General features: G+C 43.6%; 2 protein-coding genes across 2 annotated transcripts; both read right to left on the minus strand.

Moving 5' to 3' along the window:
• Window positions 1-1,497: 1,497 nt before the first annotated feature.
• MONOS_12307 (uncharacterized protein) lies at window positions 1,498-10,593 on the minus strand (the record flags this gene model as incomplete). Its single annotated transcript, XM_067864917.1, has 1 exon — window positions 1,498-10,593. The coding sequence occupies one exon, from the start codon at window positions 10,591-10,593 to the stop codon at window positions 1,498-1,500; it is 9,096 nt and encodes a 3,031-aa protein (XP_067721888.1).
• Window positions 10,594-12,322: 1,729 nt separating this feature from the next.
• On the minus strand, window positions 12,323-19,904 carry MONOS_12306 (putative Multidrug Resistance Associated Protein (MRP); the record flags this gene model as incomplete). The annotated part of the gene is made up of 2 exons (XM_067864916.1): window positions 12,323-19,314; window positions 19,447-19,904. The coding sequence occupies 2 exons, from the start codon at window positions 19,902-19,904 to the stop codon at window positions 13,008-13,010; spliced, it is 6,765 nt and encodes a 2,254-aa protein (XP_067721889.1). The 3' UTR covers window positions 12,323-13,007.
• Window positions 19,905-20,041: the final 137 nt, after the last annotated feature.

The following is a 20,041-nucleotide window of genomic DNA, read 5'->3' on the forward strand; positions in this document are numbered from 1 at the left end:
ATTCATTGTGAAAAAAAATGAAAAAAAACTTTCAGATTTACAAATAAATATTATGGATATGCTTTTAAAAAATGATTTTTATGTGTTTTTGATATCACATCTTTAACATTAACAACTTTCATTCAAAAACAATTTATTTCCGAGTTTTTTTATTAAAAAATATTTTCAAATTTTTATATTTTATTTTGATCAATTCTCGAACGATTTTATGATCTCATAAATAATTACTCATATAACTTTTTTCTTATATTTTTGTTAACATACACCAAACTTCACTGATATAGAATCTGTATCTTGATAATGCTATTTCAAATATTCTTGAGGAGATTCATGAGTCGAAACAGAAATTTGAGTTAAATGTGAAAATTTTGATTTCTTTGAAAAAAAGACTTTTTCGACTTTTCAAAAAAAAAAAAATAACCTATTTTTTAAGAAAATTGTTTCCTTTTCATTTTTTTCATTTCTTCTCTTTTTTTTATTGTTTTCTTTTCTTCACTTTCATTTTATTTGAAAATAATGTTTATCGAACTTGTTAAAAATGAAAATAAAAATGAACAATTAAGATAACGAAATTTACATAAATTCGAAAATTATACATGCTCAATAATTAAAAAAAAACAATTATTTTTTCAATTTTCAATGAATTTTTTTCGATTTTGTGAAAAAAATTTTCGATATTATCATATATATAAGGTATTTTTTTTGAAAATATTTTAACAAAAGGGAGTTTGTTAAAACTTCTGCTTATCTCAACTGAAGAATCCTTCCACACAGACGAATCAAAAATGTGTGAATATCTTTGAACAGCATTTTCTGCATTTCAACATCAATAATAAAATATTATATGTTAAAAAATTATTCTAAATTGCATGGTTATTCAAACTGTGTTGGTGTTGCGTGCTGAAAAACACTGAATCTACTCAAAAATAAATGAAAAAATTGAATTGTTGTTAAAAATACAACGAAAATTGTTTGAGTTACACAAGAAGATGTCTGCAAATACATATCGGATTAACAATCGAAATAAGAATGGTTTAACAAAATCTCCATATATGAAAACATTCGAAAAAGGTGTTGGAAAATCAATCAAAACAATAAATATATGAGACACAACAGAAAATAAATACTCATGTCTGTTAACAATCAAAAAGGGAAACACAATCACAAAAACTTGAAAATAGAAAAATAGACAAACACAAACAGTTGTTTTGGTGAATGACAAAATCTAGTGAAAAAAAATAAAACAAACAAAATAAAAACAAATATTCATTTGAGGCTTTCCCACAAATCAAAACACATTCTCAAAATAAAAAAAAAACATCTATTTGAAATAAAAATCTGACTTTCTTCAATTCCACAAAGCAGCCACTGGTAATGCAGCTGCCCTGATATTTTCATTCCACCAACAAAACACTTATTCAAAGCAACACCATCTCAAATTGCTCATCCATATTTCCTTCATTTCCTCTTTCTGCTCAATCGCATTCCCCTTCCAAACTATTTCAAACTGCAACTGCTGCTGGTGTTTCCCTCATCTTCATCATCCTCATCAACTTCATTATTATTATTATTATCGTCACCCTCATCATCCTGTCCATTCGCTTCGCAATACATCAACGACTGAATCGCAACTGCATCCGAAACTGTCATGATCAGCGCCTCTTTCGGAAAGTGCCCAAGAAACTCCCGCTTCAAATCTCCCAGTGTCGGCCGCAGCCCTGCCTCACCCGACAGGCACTCCTTCACCACCTCTTCGAGACTCGAGTGCTCTTCCCCCATCCTCGGCCTCTCCCCACGAACAATCTTGTCTCCTGCAATCGCTGCCTCATACTCTCCAAACGGAATCTCCAGTGTCAAGCACTCCCACAGCATCATCCCAATCGAGAATGCTATTGAGCTCTTTGTTGCTCCCATCTTCTTGTTCATCTGCAGCTCTGGTGCCTTCCACCTTAAACACTCTTTTTTGTAATCATCTTCATCCTCAAACGCTGATGAGGGAAGAGAGTCACTATCATCATCATCACTAGCAGATGTCACAACTGTTGATGAAGAGATGGATGATGAATCTGAGTCATCTTCTGACAATAAGTCTGAATGCGTCACAATGCAGATCACCATATGTTCTGAGAACAGCACAACATGAGGACTCAAATTGGAAAGAGAGGAAAGCGGAACTTCCATTTCGTCAAAGGAGTGGAGCGCCAGATTAGCCACCCAGAACAGAATCTGAGCAGCTGTTTGCTCTCTTTGCTGAAGAGTGCCAATCGCCATCTCTTTCTTCTCATTCCTTCCATGCAGCAGCATGAACAGTGAATCTCTCAAGTCCACAATCAGCTTCTCATGAGGAGATGAACAGGCCATTGCATCCACCAGATTCGACATCGATGAGGTAGTTGGACTCACATCTTCAATTTGCACAAATGAGGTTTCTGTGTCTGTGGATGAAATCGATGGTGATGGTGTTCTCTTCCTTATCTCTTCCTCTTCTTCTTTCTCCAGTGCCCATTCAGGAATCTTGTCTGAATCCTTTCCAAGAATATATTCTGTCGATCCACTCTCAGCCAACAAATACTCTTCTGAATCCGAATGCACCATAGTTTTCACAAACACTCTCTTCTTTGCGTTCTCTTCATTCTTCTTCTCTTCTCTACTCCACTGCTCCTCTGGTGACATCTCCATCGTCACCATCTCAAACGCCTTCGGATCCTTCTTGATGTTATCATTCACAATCTCTCTCAGATCTTTGTTCTCTTTCTTTGCTTTTCTCCATCGAACAGCCAGAACAATAGATACAATCAGAACAACCAATAATATCACAATCAACACAACAACAATGATAATCCAATAAGATTTCCCCTCTTTTCCTCCTTCAACAATCCTTTCATCTCCACTTGTTTTGGATTCACTCCTGTTCTTTAGGACAAATGGATCAGTTGAGGAAGGAGCATTTGAATTCCCAAATAAAATATGCACACTCACCTCAACATCATTTCCACAGCTGCTGATTAGATCTTTTGCCACAGTACCCTCAACTTCTCTCTCTGACAAAAACCCACTTGAATCAAAATCGTATTTTTCAATCTCTTTCTCTTCTCCTTTCCTCTTCACAACTGAGAATAACAGATTGCATGGAACAAGAAGCATCCCTTTGAATGTCAACTTCATTCTATCTGTCTCTTCCTTTGCTTCTACACTCTCCAATACAGGTATGAAAAATGATGAATCCCTCTCAGAAGCAATCCCTTCAAAACTGCATCCTTCATTCAACATCCAAAGTGAGGAGTTATCCTTCAATCCATCTCCTCCTTTCAAACTCTTCACATTCAATGTTCCTGAATCTGAACAAATGATGTTCCTTCTCAGTGATGGATATCCTTCAATCGATGGATTATTGTTTTCAAATCTTCCATAATTAACAGTCAACGCCCCTCCACTCATTGTTATTCCTCCTTCTGGTGAATTCGAGATTGTTGTATCTTTCATCATCACATAACTCTTCACAACATCCACAAGAGATCCATCCCATCTGCACATCTCTTCTTCTATATTCAAATATTGTTCATTTCTTTTCTTTAGGTTTCCATCAAAAATGCAACTGTCCATTTTCACATCAGTGCAATTCTCCATTTTCATCAATTTCCCTTTTGTGACCTTTGAACTGACTCCAAATATTGTGCAATTTGTCAATTGCATAGTCTTTTTCATTGAAAGGCAAGATATCAATGATTTATCATTTCCTTCAACTGAGATATTTTCTGTATTGATATTCTTTATTGTAAATTGTCCACATTCTTTAAAATCCATCAAAGATGTTCTAATTGTTGAATTGCAAATCGTTGATGAATCAATCACTGATGGAAGAGAAGATGAAAGATATATTGAAGATTTTTGAAGCACAAGATTTGACGCTGTGCATCCAACAATTTGTAATTCTCCTTTTTCTATATTAATAATGTGAAATGGAATGTTTGCAAAAGCAGCATTTCCTTCTTCAATTAAATGTTTTGAGCTGAATGAACAATTCATAATTTCTAGAATTCCTCCTTCGGGTGACATCAATGATTCATGTGAAGAGATGAAATACGAATCAAATACAAAATTCACTCTCACCAACGAGACTGTTTCTCTTGTTGAAATCAAAGAATCCCTTGTTTTTTCAATTCTTGATTTCACTTCAACTTTACAATTTTCTCTGCTCTTCGAACTCAGACTCATTTCCTTCAGATTTATTTCTCTTCCAACCACACTCTCAGTATCAACATACAATAGACTCACATATTCAGATGTCAAGTGAATCAGACCTCGTTCAATTGAATCACATGGAAGAGCATTTGTTCCACATTGTCTGTCATTCGATCCAACCGCACTGCTCACAATTATTGTGTCACTCTGATGGATAGTCACAAAATCAATCAGATTTGTATCTTCTTTGTGTTCGCAACAATCAATTCCATATATCGCATTCATCCGCGAATAATGGCCCTCTCGAAGATCAAACTGAAATTGGCTTTCATTGATCTGAGATGTGATGCTGAAACATTCAATGAAAATATCATTCCCCACTCTTGCTGTATTTGCACTGAATTTCATTCCCACAAATGTGAAATTCAATTCTCCTCTTTCCTTTGTTGTCAAATACACTCCTCCTCCTCTTCCTGTGGAGTCACTGCAGCTGCATTGACTGATTATCGAGTCAATCATCTTCATTGATCCAGATGCACCCAATGTGAAGAATATTGCCCCTCCTTTTTCACTTGTTTCTGCCTTGTCTTCTGTGATGTTGCTCTCATTCACAACAAAACAAATCTTTTTCTCACTCTTCGATTCCAAAATGCTTGCTCCATTGTCACTTCTCTTCACCCCTGAAAATGATGAATTATCAATGTTGAGACTCATTTCCTCACCCACTTCATTTATCTTCAATCCTGTTTCAGACTTCTTGATTGACAAAATGCAACCTCCACTTTCATTCAACGATTCCACTTGAACATTCACAAAATGGCAAGTAATTCCAGTATCATGAATGACAAAAATATTGTTTCCAACATTGCACGATTCAATCGACAAATCATTCACTTCCATACTTCCTCCAATCGCATTTACAAATGGACAATCAAATCCATTGTTCACTCCTGCTTCTGAATGGAATGAGCATCCAGTTATCACCAATTCTCCATTTATATTCGAAATAATTGTTTTGGCTGAGTTGTCAAATCCAGATGTTAATTGAAGTTGGATGTTTGTCAATTCAAGATAAATATCATTTTCCATAAAATATTCCAGTTGGCCTCCAATTGCCTTTTCAAAATTCAATGTTGCTTTCACATTCTCTTCTCCCATCTTCACACCCTTTTTGATCTGATAATTGGACACATTGAATGAATCTCGAATGATTGTTGATCCTTCAATCTGAATTGTTTTATTTCCTTCTCCCTCTATCATGTTTTCCATCCCTTTCCACATCGTCTGACATGGCTCTTCTTCACTTCCACAACGTGCAACATCAAATCCTTCAGATGAGACAAATATCTCAAATGAGCTGAATGGAATGAGGAACATGAACAAATCCTTTTCTTGATGAAAATCATCACTCCCAACAAACAGAGTCTTATCATCTTTCATTGAGGAATAATCAAATTTGAATGAGTCGTTTGTCACGGTCTTGTTCAGATCAGATGTGGAAATGAACATGTTCTTCCCCTTCCATGCACTGCACCCACTAAATGTCATGTTCTCCAATGAAAATGTTCCTATTTGATTGGCAAGTTCAGCAAACATCCCTCCTCCCATTCCTCTCCCTCCGTTCTCAACATCCTCTGATGGCACAGCACATCCTGATAATTTCACTCCTTTCACTCTCAATGTTCCTCCATTTCCCACTGATATCATCATCCCTCCTCCTTTCATTCCACTTCCACCTGAGCATCTTGATGAAAAATTGCTTTCTTCAATTTTCACATTCCCATTAACCCCCATCCCAACATTCAAACATCCCCCTCCTCCACTTCCACCTGCCACATTCACCTCCACTCCACTCACTCTGCTATTCAATATCTCCAATTGCGCTCCACTTGTCATTGTGATTGGTGATTTCCCATTCATCTTCAGTGTCATTCCACTTTCCATCACAAATCCATCAACAATCAGATTCCCTCCTGCCATATCAATGATGCTGTATCCTATCTTTCCATCAGTCAATGCCCCACTCTCAAATGAGACTGAACAGTTCGTCACACTGAGTGTTGATGTTGAATGAATGAATGCACTTCTCCTTGCTTTCAACTGACCTTTCACAACAAATGCAAGTCTGCTCATTGTCAGTGAACTCGAACACCCAACAAGCCAATCTTGTGTGTCTGATCCTCCATCACTCACATTCACTCGAATCCTCTCTCCATCTGATGACACTATTCTGCCTGAAATATTCACACCAAATGATGGTCCTGTTATTTCCTTCGTTATTGACGAAGATGAGATAACTTCTATTTCTTTTGAACCTTCACTCAACCTCGAGTTCGCACAATAATCAACTGTCAAACACCTAAATGCATCAAATCCACAATGATTGTGATCCTTCCCATTTCCTCCACTCCCATCAACAAGCACTTTTGCCCCCATTGTGCACAAATACACAAACAGTGGAATCACTCCACTTTCATCCCCATTTTCACTCCCACTCAGTTTCAACACATCTGATGGAATTGTTCTCACATCAAAAAATGAAAATGTGTTTGTATTCACTTTTGAATCCAAAAACACTCCACTCCCACAATCAACAAACACATCCTTCCCATATGTTGCCACATTCCCATTCACTTTCGAAAACTCAACATTCTGCCCAATTGTCAATCCACATCCCTCACTCTCCATCAATACAAACATCCCTCCTCCTCTCCCTCCATTATTCTTTGCATTATTCTCTGCCTTATTCCCATCAATCACACTCGTTCCACTCGCAGCCACTTTTCCACTTCCCTTCAATCCAACATACATTCCTCCTCCTTTTCCACCACCACAACTGCACCCATTCACATTGCATCCATCAACAGTCAACGTTCCACACCCTCCAACTGTTCCTTTCATCCATCCTCCATCTCCACCATTCCTTTTGACTCCACTGATATTGCATCCTGAACAAATCACATTCGTCATCCCTTCACAAAACTCAATCGCTGAGTGATCATTGAATGTCAGCCCTTCCTCCATCACAAATCGTTCCACGTTCAGACTCCCGCTCTGCGCATTCACAATGCTATATCCAAAGGTCACACTCGATGTGCTCTCTGATATATGAGCAACTGAGCAGTCTGTGAGTGTGAGTGATGAGCTTGTCAAACAAATGAGTGATGTTGCACTCGATAACGAAAATGGAATTTGGAATGCAATGTTCTTTATTGAGCTTGCACTCTGAACATTTATCAAATACGAAGATGTCATTCCACTCGGCACTCTCACATTCACATTCGTCTTGTTAATCCCACAATACACCTCCCATTCATATGACCCCTCCATCGACACAACTTCTTCCAGCTCAAACCCTGAATCCAACACAATGTTCTTTTTTGACAAACTGAATCTGTTCTCTGCTGCCTTTGCGATTGTTTTGCATGGAAAATACCCAAACCCACAAAACCACGAGTCATATCCTCCATATCCATTTACCCCCTTCCCCACATGTGCTGCTCCTGAAAATGCATCCAAAAACACATTCAATGGGAATATTCCCATCCCTCCCTCATTCCGATCATATCCCATCAGCTCATCATTAACAGATCCATTGTGTCCAACATTCAGCTTTGAGGCTGTTATTGCCCCACTCACAAACCTGCTCCCATTCACAAGCACATCTTTCCCTCCCAATGTTGCGCTGCAACCAACAAAACTCACTGATGATATTGTAAAATCGAATGAGCTATCTGCCAGCCACAGCATCACCCCTCCTCCATATCCACTGCACTTGCACTGATTAAATGTTGTTGTCCCTCCGCCAGGTGACGTTGAATCTCCAATAAGAATCTTGCTCGATATTCCCTCCAGCACAACCTTTATCCCTCCTCCATCTCCATTCACACACTCACATCCTTCCATTGTTGTGTTCCACACCACAAATGTCTCTCCTCCCTTCACACTCTTTGTCATCACCACTCCATCTCCTTCTGTTGTCCGATTCACATTTCGAATTGTCACATTCCCCAGAACACTCTCTCCTGATGCCGATCCTGTTGATAATGGTTCAGAAAACAGAGGCTGTAATATTTTCATATTTTTGATCTCCACATCAATCATCTTCAACTGCCTCAGCGCCACTTCAAGCACAGATGAAGAGATTCCACTCCCACCTGATGTCGAAGAGTTGATCACCACATCCTCCAGCGAAAGAGTCCCGCTCCCCACAGACACCACAAACACACTCGGCGATGGGCTTCTTGTCGCGTTGTGATCGATCCCCACATGCCCCACCTTCAGTTGACCAGAAGATATGCTGAACAGCGTTGTTGAAGAGATTGAAAGAGAATTTGTCCCAATCACACTCACTGCCTTCCCTTTCCCAACAACTGAAATCTTCTTTTCCCCGACATTGATTGTTGCTGCTTCGCTCGCATGTCTTCCGACAAGCACTGAAATTCCAAAACTAGCTATATCATTGCATTTATTCACGCAATATCCAATCGTTTTACAAGGCTTTGTTTCATTTATCCCACATAATTCATTTGAGTCATTTCCATTCTCTCCAACATAAATCGTTTTGTTCTTAAGCCAATCCTTCTTTTCTGTATGTTGAGACACCAAATTGTTTCCGTTATAATAATCATAGTACACTCTCCTATTATCGCTATTCGTTGTATATGATTCATAGAAAGGGTTGTTAGACGAAAAGAGATTGTAATAATCTGAAAAACACACATCATGACCATATGGAGTTAAAGAGTTGCAACTGCAATCATGGAAGAAGAAGAAATAGCAATAAATGTTGTTGCTTGGGGCTGTTGGTTGATATGGATCAAAATACAATCCTCCGCCAGTTGATGCTGCGTTGCACGAAATGAACTGCATGCTACGCATTTTGAATGCAGCTGGAACACCGTAGCAATACATCCCTCCACCAGCAGCATTTGTAAGTGAGCACGAAGTGAAACTGCAGTCAAACACACCCGCACTCTCTCCTCCTCCATTTTCTTCTCTAATGCATCCTGTTTCTGAAACATTAAAATAATCGAGATAAAGTCCTCCTCCACAATCTTTTGCTGTGCATTTATGGAATTCGCACCCACTGATCCTGACACATGACGAAATTGATTCAGCATGCATCCCTCCTCCAGCCAAATTTTGTGCAGTACAAGCATTGAATGAGTTGTTCTCAATCTTGACAGAATTGATAGAATAACAAAATATTCCTCCACCATAAGCATATGCATAGCAATCATTAAATGAACAAAATTTCACTGAAAGCGTCCCAGCTGCAAGATTATACATGTTAATCGCCCCTCCATTCGAAGCCCTATCTGTATAAGAATTAGTTGTTCCAGTTGTATTTGACCCATTCCACACGCACCAAGTGAACGAATTCGCCCCATTGTCTGCTATCTGCTGTCTCGCTGGTTTCGATGGATTCCCCTCACTCCCGCTGATTGCAACATTCTGAGAGCGATAGCACCTGACAAAAGAGGTGTTCGAAGCAGCCAAGGATGATGAGGGGCTGTTCAGCGAGGGGACAATGCCCCCGTCATACACATCCCACACCGATGAAAATGTGCACCCACTCATCAGAAACACTCTTTGGCCCAGTCCTTCAGCCAGTTGCCTTGTTTTCAATGGATTTGTGGAGATGTTGAAGAATTCTAATTGGGAAAGGGATACAAAGTGCGATGAGATGAACGGAGCTGAAGACACACAAAAAGATGAGAAATGAGAAGAACAAACAGAAATGTGGCATTTCTCTGAAATATCTCCTTCCACTGCTTTTGAAGAGAAAAGTGGAGGGAATATCTGTTCAGTCGAGGATGAGGTTGAAGTTGAAGACGATCTGAGGGAAATGTTGGTGAACAATCCACAGCTCCCACACAAATCAAAGGGGGGTGTCTCTCTCTCAACTCCAATCACACATCCATGCACCTCAACAGAACTTCCATCCGATGCCCTGAGCACACTCTCCCCACTGATTTCCCTCAATCTCAATGAATTCAGTTTCAGTGATGAATTGACCCCAACAACACTTCCCTCAACCCCACTCCCACCACACACACCCTCCTTTCCCCACATTTTCCACTCATCGCAAAAACCCCATTTTTCATCTTTCCCAACCTCTCCACTTTTCCCATTCCATTGTTTTGTGCATTTCTTCAATATTTTCTTTTGCTTTTCGGTCTCTCCCACACCACCTTCATTTCCTTCAATAAATGTGTCAAATAAATGGCCATCTCCAATTTTGTTGTTTTGAGCCTTCTCTCGCAATGTGCCTTCAGGATAATCCAATTCTCCTTCTTTCGCTGATTCCTCAACAAATCCTGCTCCATCACTTGTGGCACTCTTGCACACGCACCCCACACTAATTATCCACACACAATAAAATATTCCTGACAGCAACATAACCATGCCTCTCCAACTGCTTTCTTTTCTTTTTTCTATTGCAGACTAATATGGGCACTTCAACAAAAAAAAATATTATTAAACTTTTGATAAATATTGTATTATAATTAAAATAAATATTCTCCTTTGTTTATTTTTCAACATTTATTTATGATCCGATGAATAATAGAGAATGAATCATCCATTTTTGTTGATGTTCCGATATTTCAGCCGTCACTCTCCGTCCAGCGAATATCTGCCTCTGGGATGGAACAACGCATGATTTGGAGCATATAATTTTGCTGGCTGTATTTTCATGAGGAATGGCATCAGGGAAAGAAATGAATGATGTGAAGATTGGTTTCACAGGTGAATGGAAGGGGTGCGAATGATGGAAGTTTTGCGATTCTGCATCACATATAAATGTATGTCTTTTGGTGGATTTTTTGTGATATTTTTATTTGAAGAGATTTTTGATGTTTTGAAAGAAATGATTGTTTTTGCCTCGATTGGCTGAAATGGACACTTTTCACAAAAGGGATGGGATGCATGGAACAAGGTTATATGAGCATTTGGGTTGGATTTTTGATGAGTTTTTCTCACAGATAGAGATGGAATTTCAGTTCAAGAGAAAAAGGCCAAAATGTGAAATGAGTGAAAATGGACATTTTTTGTTGAGGCAAAGGGGTTGCAGGAAGGGATTCTATTTGCTATTGGTATGCGACAAACTTTGTTTTATTCGAATATTTTCATGAAAAATGAAATTTTTTATTTTTATTTATTCGTATTTTTGGGCAGTGGAAGTTATTTGAGAAATTCCTGATGATTTCTATTTGCAGGGAGAAATTCTTTTGGAGAAAGGAAGAAGGGTAAATAAGGAAGAATAATCAGATTAAAGGATATTTAAGATAAAAGTTCTATTAAAGAGGAAAAGAACAAACTACAATGATGATTAAGAAAGAAAAGAATGGAAAAAGATGATTCCATTGAAACAATTCTTTCGAACGTTTTTGGATCATCGTACATCAGCATCGTTTTGGAAGAGGAGATGAACTTCTATTCATATGCATATTCTCAGAAGCGACAAAGATATGACTGAAAGGAAAAGTATTTCTTCTTCTTCTTTAAACACATCTCAAACATCATCATCTTCCTCCTTGCACAACCTTCTTCATCATCATATGCTGTATCAGAAATGATGCAAAGGGAATGCTAATCTGGCTAATCGATGAGAATTCAAGCCAATCCTTTTGTGATTGAGCTGCTGAGAAGAGGAAAGAGGAAATAGAAAAAATTATCAACTTCGTCTTATCTGTTTCTTGAGTCATCTTCGTAATCCTCTTGTGCATTCTCATGAATAGAAGAAAGAGAAAACGAATTGAAGGAATAGGCAGATTTTCCTTTGAATTTTCTGATTGGTGAGAGAAAGAAGCTGAACAAAAAGACAAGAATTTCATTCTTCTCTCTATCGACATGACTTTTGAGCTCTTCTTCCTTTCATTTTTCAACTTCAGATTTCACTTTGTGTTTGATAATCTTTCTTTTGTCTCAATCCGATTCAACTCCGATTTGAATGAGCCAACAATAAATGTTTGTTGGGGATGCACAATGTTGTTGCTGAGCTGAGTCAGTTTTCACTTCAATGTCTTGACAAATTGATAGGCACACCAAGCAATTTTTAAAGAAGCTAATGAAAGCTTCTTTCACTCTCTCTCTTCTTTTTCAAGCTTTCAAAACAATTGCACATCATATTATCTTTTTTCTTTTGTTATTGTTGTTTTTGTAATTCAAAAAATAAAAATGAAAAAAGGCGATTTAAAAACATAAACTTGAAACTTGAAGAAAGCGAGAGCCAACCAAAAATGATGGATTGTTCTCGACAAAGACTGAAAAACAAAAATTAAATAAAATTAAATAAAAATAAAATATGGAAAAAGAAACAAAAAATTGATAAATATCAGCTTCAGTGTCAAACAGGCAAGCTCATTAAAATACAACTGACGGCGAAGTAACACAACACACTTGCTGCAACAGAAAGGATTGCTTTCCATCCAATCATAACAGAAGATGCTGTCCCAACGATGCTCCTCTGAAAATCAGCTGTCCAGATACCCTTCAAAGTGCCTAAAACTATCTCACTTCAAAAGAATCGCAGCACGAAGCTAAATGTAGCAAAGAGAAAACAAAAAATAATTAAGAAACCGGAGGATGAACACTAGCAATCAACCATTTGCGAATAAATATCGAAGAGGCATGCAAAGCAAAACAACTCAAAATCAGACAACAGAAAAAGACTTCAAATTACATTCAAAAATAAACAAAATAAATAAATAATAATAATAATAATATAAAAATAAAAATAAAATACGAACAAATAATAAGAAATCGCTTTCTGGTCATAAAGAAGAACCATTTATTGCAACTGGCGCTTCCTGTGCTCCTCAGCCCCCGCCTGCCATCAGCCCCAGCACTCTGTCCCTCGAGTCCAGCAGCATGTTCAGAGCAGACTCCTTCTTTGCCAGCAGCGCTGCTGGCCTCCCTCGCTCAATTATCTCCCCGTCTTCCACAACCGCAATCTCGTCGCACTCTGCAATCGTGTCCAGATGGTGTGCAATCACAACCACTGTGCACCCCCGCCTCCGAAGCACCCGCCCCATTGCCTCCACCACCCGCCCCTCTTCCTCTCCCCCCATCCGCGATGTCCCCTCGTCCACAACCACAACACGCTCTTCCCCCAACACCGCTCGGCACAGCCACACAAGCTGCTTCTCTCCTCCACTCAGCTTGCACACCCTTCCTCTACCTCCTCCTTCTCCTCCTTCTCCCTCAGAAATTGCTGATTCCATGCTTGCTCTGTATCCATCGGCTGCTTCATTTGAAGAAGAAGAAGAAGAAGAAAGGAAGGAGGAAGGTGCCTTGACTGAAGCACTTTCTTCTGCTCCAATTCTTGATTCTGCCAGCGCACCATTCACAATCGTGTCCAGCCCCCACCCCATCCTCTCTGCCACAATCTCCTTCAGCCCCACTTCCTCCAGCGCTCTCCAAATCTCCTCGTCGCTCTTCTGACCAAAAACATCCACATTCTCTCGCAGCGTCCCTCCCATCAGCGGAGCATCCTGAGGAATAACACACACCTTCCTCCTCAACTCTTCCAGCGCCTCTTCGGCAATGTTCATCCCATCCAAAAACACACTTCCACGATTCCATTCATCATCATTGTCATCGTCTTCTTCATCATCTTCTTCTTCTTCTGCAACATTGTCACTTTCCAGAATAGATTTCCTTTTCAAATTGCTTCTTGCTTTCGTTCTGTTTTTCTTTTTTCCTCCTTCTTTCTCTTCCTTTCCCTTCGCGCTTTCTCTCCTCCCCACCTGTACTGCAAATCCTGTCTCGCCGTCAATCTCATATCTTCCCCTCCGCCTCTTGTCGATCTCCACCAGCCGAACAAGCACTGCCACCAGCGACGATTTCCCCGACCCGCTCCGCCCGCAGATCCCCAGCCACTTCCCCTGCTCCACCCCGAACGACACACCCCGCAGCACATACTCCTGCCCTACCCGATACTTCATCCACACATCTCTGAATTCCATCCCCAACACTTTGCCTCCCTCTTCCCCTTCCCCTTTCACTTTCCCTTCTTTTCTTCTCTGAGCCAAATCCCTTGCATCTGGTGCTTTCACAGAGTCTGCTCTTGATCCACTCTCAGATGAGCCAGAAGCCGAAGAGCAAGCCTGTTCGTTGTTTTCCATTTCCATTCCTGCATTCTTCTCACATCCCGCGTCCTCTCTGCTGTCTGCACAGTCTGCGCCGGCAAGCGCCACTTGCCGAGGCATCTCGCCTCCTTCGCTGCCCAGCCGCCCCTGCTCCTCCTGCGGCATCTCCTCTGCGTAGAACAGGATCCGCTGCAGCGCCGTCATCCGCGCATCCAGATCCACCGTCCGCTCCACCAGCGTCTGCCCCAGATGCGCAAACTCCATCGACGCTGTGATCGCCACCGCAAGCAGCCCCGCACTCATTTCCCACCACCCAATCACCACCACCCCTCCCATAAACACTGCCCCCAGCAGCGACGTCGTTACCCGCGTCCATCCTCTCCCTTCTCCACTCAGCAGCAGCCGCATCGACCATTCGTCTGTCGCCTTCTCAAAACGCCTCAGCCACTCCTCCCTCCTTTCCCACTGCCCAATGCTCACAACCCCACTGCTTATTCCCCTGCTCCTCCTTCTCTCCCTTCTCTCCCTTCTCTCCCCTTCGTTTCCTCCCTCCTCTTCTTCCCCGTCGCTGCAGACCTCGCTCAGCGTCAGCACTGCCGAGCGCCCAATCGACTCCACCCGCTGCAGGTTGCGTGCTGCCCGCCCGTACAGAACAAGCACCCCAAAAAACACCCCCAGAGTCGGCACTCCAATCCACAGAAACCACACGCTCGGCACTGCCACCACCACCACCTGCCCCACCACCCCGATCCAGCACCCCGCCACAGCCACCCCCACACTCACGAGCATCTCGTCAACCATGCTCATGTCCCCGCTCGCCCTGTTCAACACCCGCCCCGCTGGCGTCCTCTCGAAGAAGCTCATCCGCCCGCCCACAATCGACTTCATCAGCCTCCAGTGCACCTCCACCGAAGACCGTCTCTCCCCCATCCCCGCCATCAATGCCCGCACCACACTCAGCACTAGCTGCACCACAATCGCCCCTCCATACACCCACCCTTTCTGCCCCATCCCCAGCTGCCCCAGCCCCCCTGCTTGATCTTCCTCCCCAATCACCCCCAGCCAGCTCTCCCCAAACACTCCCATCCCCTCCGACACCACAATCACTGCCCCAAACACACACAGCCACCCGATCGGAAACAGTGTCCTCAAGTACTTCCAATACAAACCCGCTGGAACCCTTCCTGTCGCCTGCTCTTCTGCCGTAATCAGCTTGCTCTTCTCTTTTCTCCTTATCCTTTTCGCTCCCCAACCAGTCTCACCTCTTCCAATCATCCTCTCTTCTCCATCAAATTCGCCTTCTTTCCCTTCCCCTTCCTCGCATCCCCTATCACTCGCATCGCATCGCACAACTTCCACCGAATTCACTTCATCCTCATTGGGCTCTATCGAACTGCCTCCACACCCTGCCACCATCGGTGCAACGGCCCGCTCTCCAATTCCCCTTCGCGTTGGCTGCAGAAGAGGCTCATTTGAGAGCGGTGAAGCAGACAAAAATGAAACTGACTGTGCTGAGTCCATTGGCGAATTCTCTTGCGCGTTTGTCCACACTCCACATCCTTCGCAGCTCGGCTGTGTGCATCCGTCGCACTCTGATGGCTTGTTCATCCCATCTTCTGCCATTCCTATCACAACGCGAACTGGCCTCACTTCTTTCACTGCTCCGTCTTCTTGCTCTTTAGCTTCCTTCTCCTTCGCCACAGTCAGCATGGCTCTCCTCTTCGCTTCTGCCTCTGCTCTTGCTTCGGCTGCAGCTGTTTCACACAGCTCACAGCAATCGCACTGTCGTTCTGTGCCGCACAGCTCGCATCCACTTGCTTTGCCCCATTCCGCCCTTTCGCTCTCTTCCAACGAAGTCATTGCAAAAAGTGGATTCCACTCTTCTGCCTCTCCCTTCCTCTCATTCCAATGCCTATATTCATCTGCATCATCTTCATCATCGTTAATATTCAGTTTCAAACACTTTCTTTCTTTTTCAAGTTTCACAATTCCTTTCTTCTCTCCCTTATCCGTCTCTTGAATGTTGAGTGAGAATTCTTCTTCTCCTTCATTTTCTTTGCGGGAACTCTTGTGAAACGAGGATTTAATGTCTGTGCTCCGCAAATGGAAGGTGTGTTCTGATGTGTTGGCACTGCAAATGGCTGGAGAACATGGCGCCTCGCACAAACAGCCTCCTCCCTCCTTCCGCACAGCCTCTGCCTCTGCCTCTGCCTCCTTCATCCCACACAAAACATCTTCCATGCTTCTCCTCTCCCGCAAGGCACGCCGCCGCAGCTCAATTTCTGCTTTCGTTCGCCTCCGCCTCCTCGTTCTGCCATCTTCGCCTTCTGCTCTCCTCCCCTTTGCCTCTTTGCCCCTGCGCCCCATCTCTTCTGCACCCACCGTCTCTTTGACCCACTTCTCCACATCTGCAAACCCTGCCAGCTGCCCACCCGCAAGCACCCCAACATAATCTGCCACCTCTGCCCACTTCCACTCGCTCGTCGTCATCACCACACACACCCCGCACTCATCCACAAGCACCCCAACAATCCCCTTCGCCATCACCTTCCATCCAATGTCCTCGTCCAGCCCACACAGCACATCATCCAGCACAACCACTTTGTGCTCTCTTTCTCTTCCCCTCCCTTCCCCTTCTCTTCTCTCTCTTTTTCGCTTCACTTCGCACAAGCACTTGTACACAATCCGGCAAAGCTGAATTCGCGCCTTCTGCCCTCCGCTCAGGTTGTCTCCTCCTTCTCCCACCTCCTCAATCATCGCATGTCTCTTCTGCCTTCTCTCCTTCTTCGTCTTCTTCCTCCTCCTCCTCCTTTTCATTTCAGTGCATTCACTCTCTTCTTCCTCTTCCTCTTCCTCTTCCTCTGATTCTTCCAGCTCGACTTCTGCATCCAAGCAGCACGCCTCCACAGCCTTTCGAAGCAGATCCTTGTCCTCCTCTTCTCCAAACACGATGTTCTCTTTCACCGTCGCACACTCAATAAATGCATTCTGACCGCACAGCAGCACATCTCCATCCGCACGCAGAGAACTAACAGGCACACCTTCAGCATCTACCCCTCTCTCAACATCCTCTCCACACTCCAAGCAAACACCTCTATTTTCTGTATCACTTCTTTGTCCATTCAATGCCAATGGCAAATGCAGTTCTGTATCCTCTGCACCAACACCAACCACTCTCCTTTCTCCTTCCTTCTCTCTCTGCTCCTCCATCCTCTCCCTTGTACACAGCCTCTCTGCCTTCAGCTCCATCGCCTTCAGCTCCATCGCCACTGCACGCTTCACCCGCTCTTTCGTCATCACTTCCCGCATCTGCCCGCTCAGCGCGTTGCACAGCGCTGTTTTCCCTGATCCCACTCCTCCCACCACAACTGCCACGCTCTCCCGGCGCATGCGCAGGTTCATTCCGCTCAGCTGAAACACAGACTGCCTCGAGCGCACCGATGGAAATGGCAAATCTGTTGACGCTTGACACGAGCACTCGTCCTCAAACAGTGGCGTCTTCATCGCTGTTGCCCCGGTTGACCTGATCGCAACTGGAGCAAGTTCGCTTTTCGCAGACGCAGAATCATCACTTGCTGCTGAAAGCAAAGGTGGAGAAAGTGAAGAAGCTGGCACGAAAGCAGTCGCCTGAGAATGTTTGCCCGCAAGCTGCTCTGTTTCGGGGGACAGTGCAGCATTGTCGGCTCCTGTGGCACTCGCTCCATCCTCACAAGTCGCAGAATCCATTACTTCGTCTTTAGCCGCAACTGCTGCTGTTCGCATTTCTGATGTTGTTGCTGTGCTTGCAGACAGTTCTGCCCCTTCCCAAAGCATCTCCTTCCTCAGCCCCAGCGATGCCAAATCCACATCCTCAGCATCTGCCTCATTCCACACAAAGCATCCGTTCCTCATTTCCAATGCAATTTCTTCTCTCTCTCTCATCTCTTCATCCTCCATTTCACCACCAGCATCATCAGCATCATCATCTATCCTCGCCTCTCCACCACCTTCATTTTCCTTTTTTGTTTCTTTCTCTTTCTCTTTCTCAATCAACGCCTTCACCACCATCCTCCAGTGCTCCTTCATCCGCTGCTCCTCCCCTTGCTCTGCCCACTCCTCCGCCAGCCATCTCTCAACACGCCGCTCCCCAGCCCACACAAGCCCTGCTGCCTGCGCCCATTCCCCCATCTCTGTCGCTGGCTCCGTCATCTGCGCCTGATATCCCAGTATCGGCATCACACGCACTGCAAACCACCGCCCGTCCACCCCGCCCTGCCCAAGAAGCACCCCAATCGTCGCCCCATTCACCAGCCCCGGCACAGCACTCATCACCGCCTGCGCTGCCTGCTGCCACCCCGTCGCCCGCCCTATCTCCACTGCCTGCGCTGCCCGCACCCTCCCCACTGCCTCGCTCATCCGCCGCTCCAGCCCTCCCATCTTGATCGTCCGCATCCCCTTCACCACCTCTCCTATCCCCTTCACCCTCCCGTCGTTCATCCTCAAATACGACCTCATCCCGCGCTCCATCGCAACACTCATGCCCCCAAACACACACACGCACACCCCCATCACCGCCACCCCAACCCACGTAACCCACCCGAATCCTCGCACAACAAACACCAGCGGCACCACCAACTGAGCTGGCATCCACACAATCGACGGCAGCAGCGGAAACAGCTCGCTCATGTTCCGCAGGTCAACTGACAATATCGAGGCCACACTCCCTCTGTATCCCCCTGTCCCTGCCCCTGCCCCTTCCATTTCGTTTCCTCCTCTTTCTCTCCCTCTTTCTGTTCTTTTTTCATTCAAGCCTGTGTGGCGCTTCGCCTTCAGCGCACGCTCCATCAGCGCATACGACAGAGCCCCGCGCATCGAAATTGCATAGTGCTGCAGATTCCTCTGCGCCCATGCATCAAACAGCCCGTGCACAAAAGGCAGCACAATCAGAAGCACCCCACTGGCAACTGGAAATGCTCTGCTCCCATCCTCCTCCTTTTCTGCAACTGCCTCCAGAACAAGCCCCATCATGGTGGGCTGCAGAATGTGACTCGCCGTACTAATGCAATGCGAATTCAACAATAATTCAAAATTTTTTTCAGAATTTCATTTTAAAAATCAGACAAAAAAAATTATAAAATAAACATGAAACAATGAATCAAAAAATAAATATTTTCGCTAAATAGCATACTGCAGCCCCAATAGCACTATCGCAAGAACAAGTCTGGATGAAGGCATGTCCAGAAGCATCAGCTTCATCAGAGAAGGCGCTGAGGGCTTTTTCGTCTTTTTCTTGCCGCTCGCCCCACGCTCCCTCCTGTACCTCTCCAACTCCATCTCATACTCTCCCCACCGTTTGTCCCATTTGGCAACCAATTGCTTCGCCTTCTCTCTGCACTTGTCCTCCTCGCTCAGCCACGGAATGTCTTTTTCTGTCACTGGCTTGACTCGGCAAACAAACGGGTAGAAAAAGCAAAACAGCACGTTCAAAAACCATGCCGACTGTGACTCCCGGTTTTTCGGGCGCTTGTACTCTTCCTCCCCTCTCTCTCCATGCACAAATCCCAAATCCTCTTTTTTCCTCGTCCTTTTCTCACCGTCGCGCATTTCATCAATATCCTCCGAAACACTCCGAATGTCTTCTCTCATGGCTATTTTTTTCTTCTGGATTATTCAACGCCACAGCGCAAGCAAAAGAGAAGATTTGAATAATTCGTATTTGTCCCACAACATTTATCTTGCATATAACGAAAAAAAAAAAAGAAATATAATTTTAATATTGTTGT

Source organism: Monocercomonoides exilis (genome assembly GCF_001643675.1).
Source record: "Monocercomonoides exilis strain PA203 chromosome Unknown scaffold44-821271, whole genome shotgun sequence".
NCBI lineage: Eukaryota > Preaxostyla > Oxymonadida > Polymastigidae > Monocercomonoides > Monocercomonoides exilis.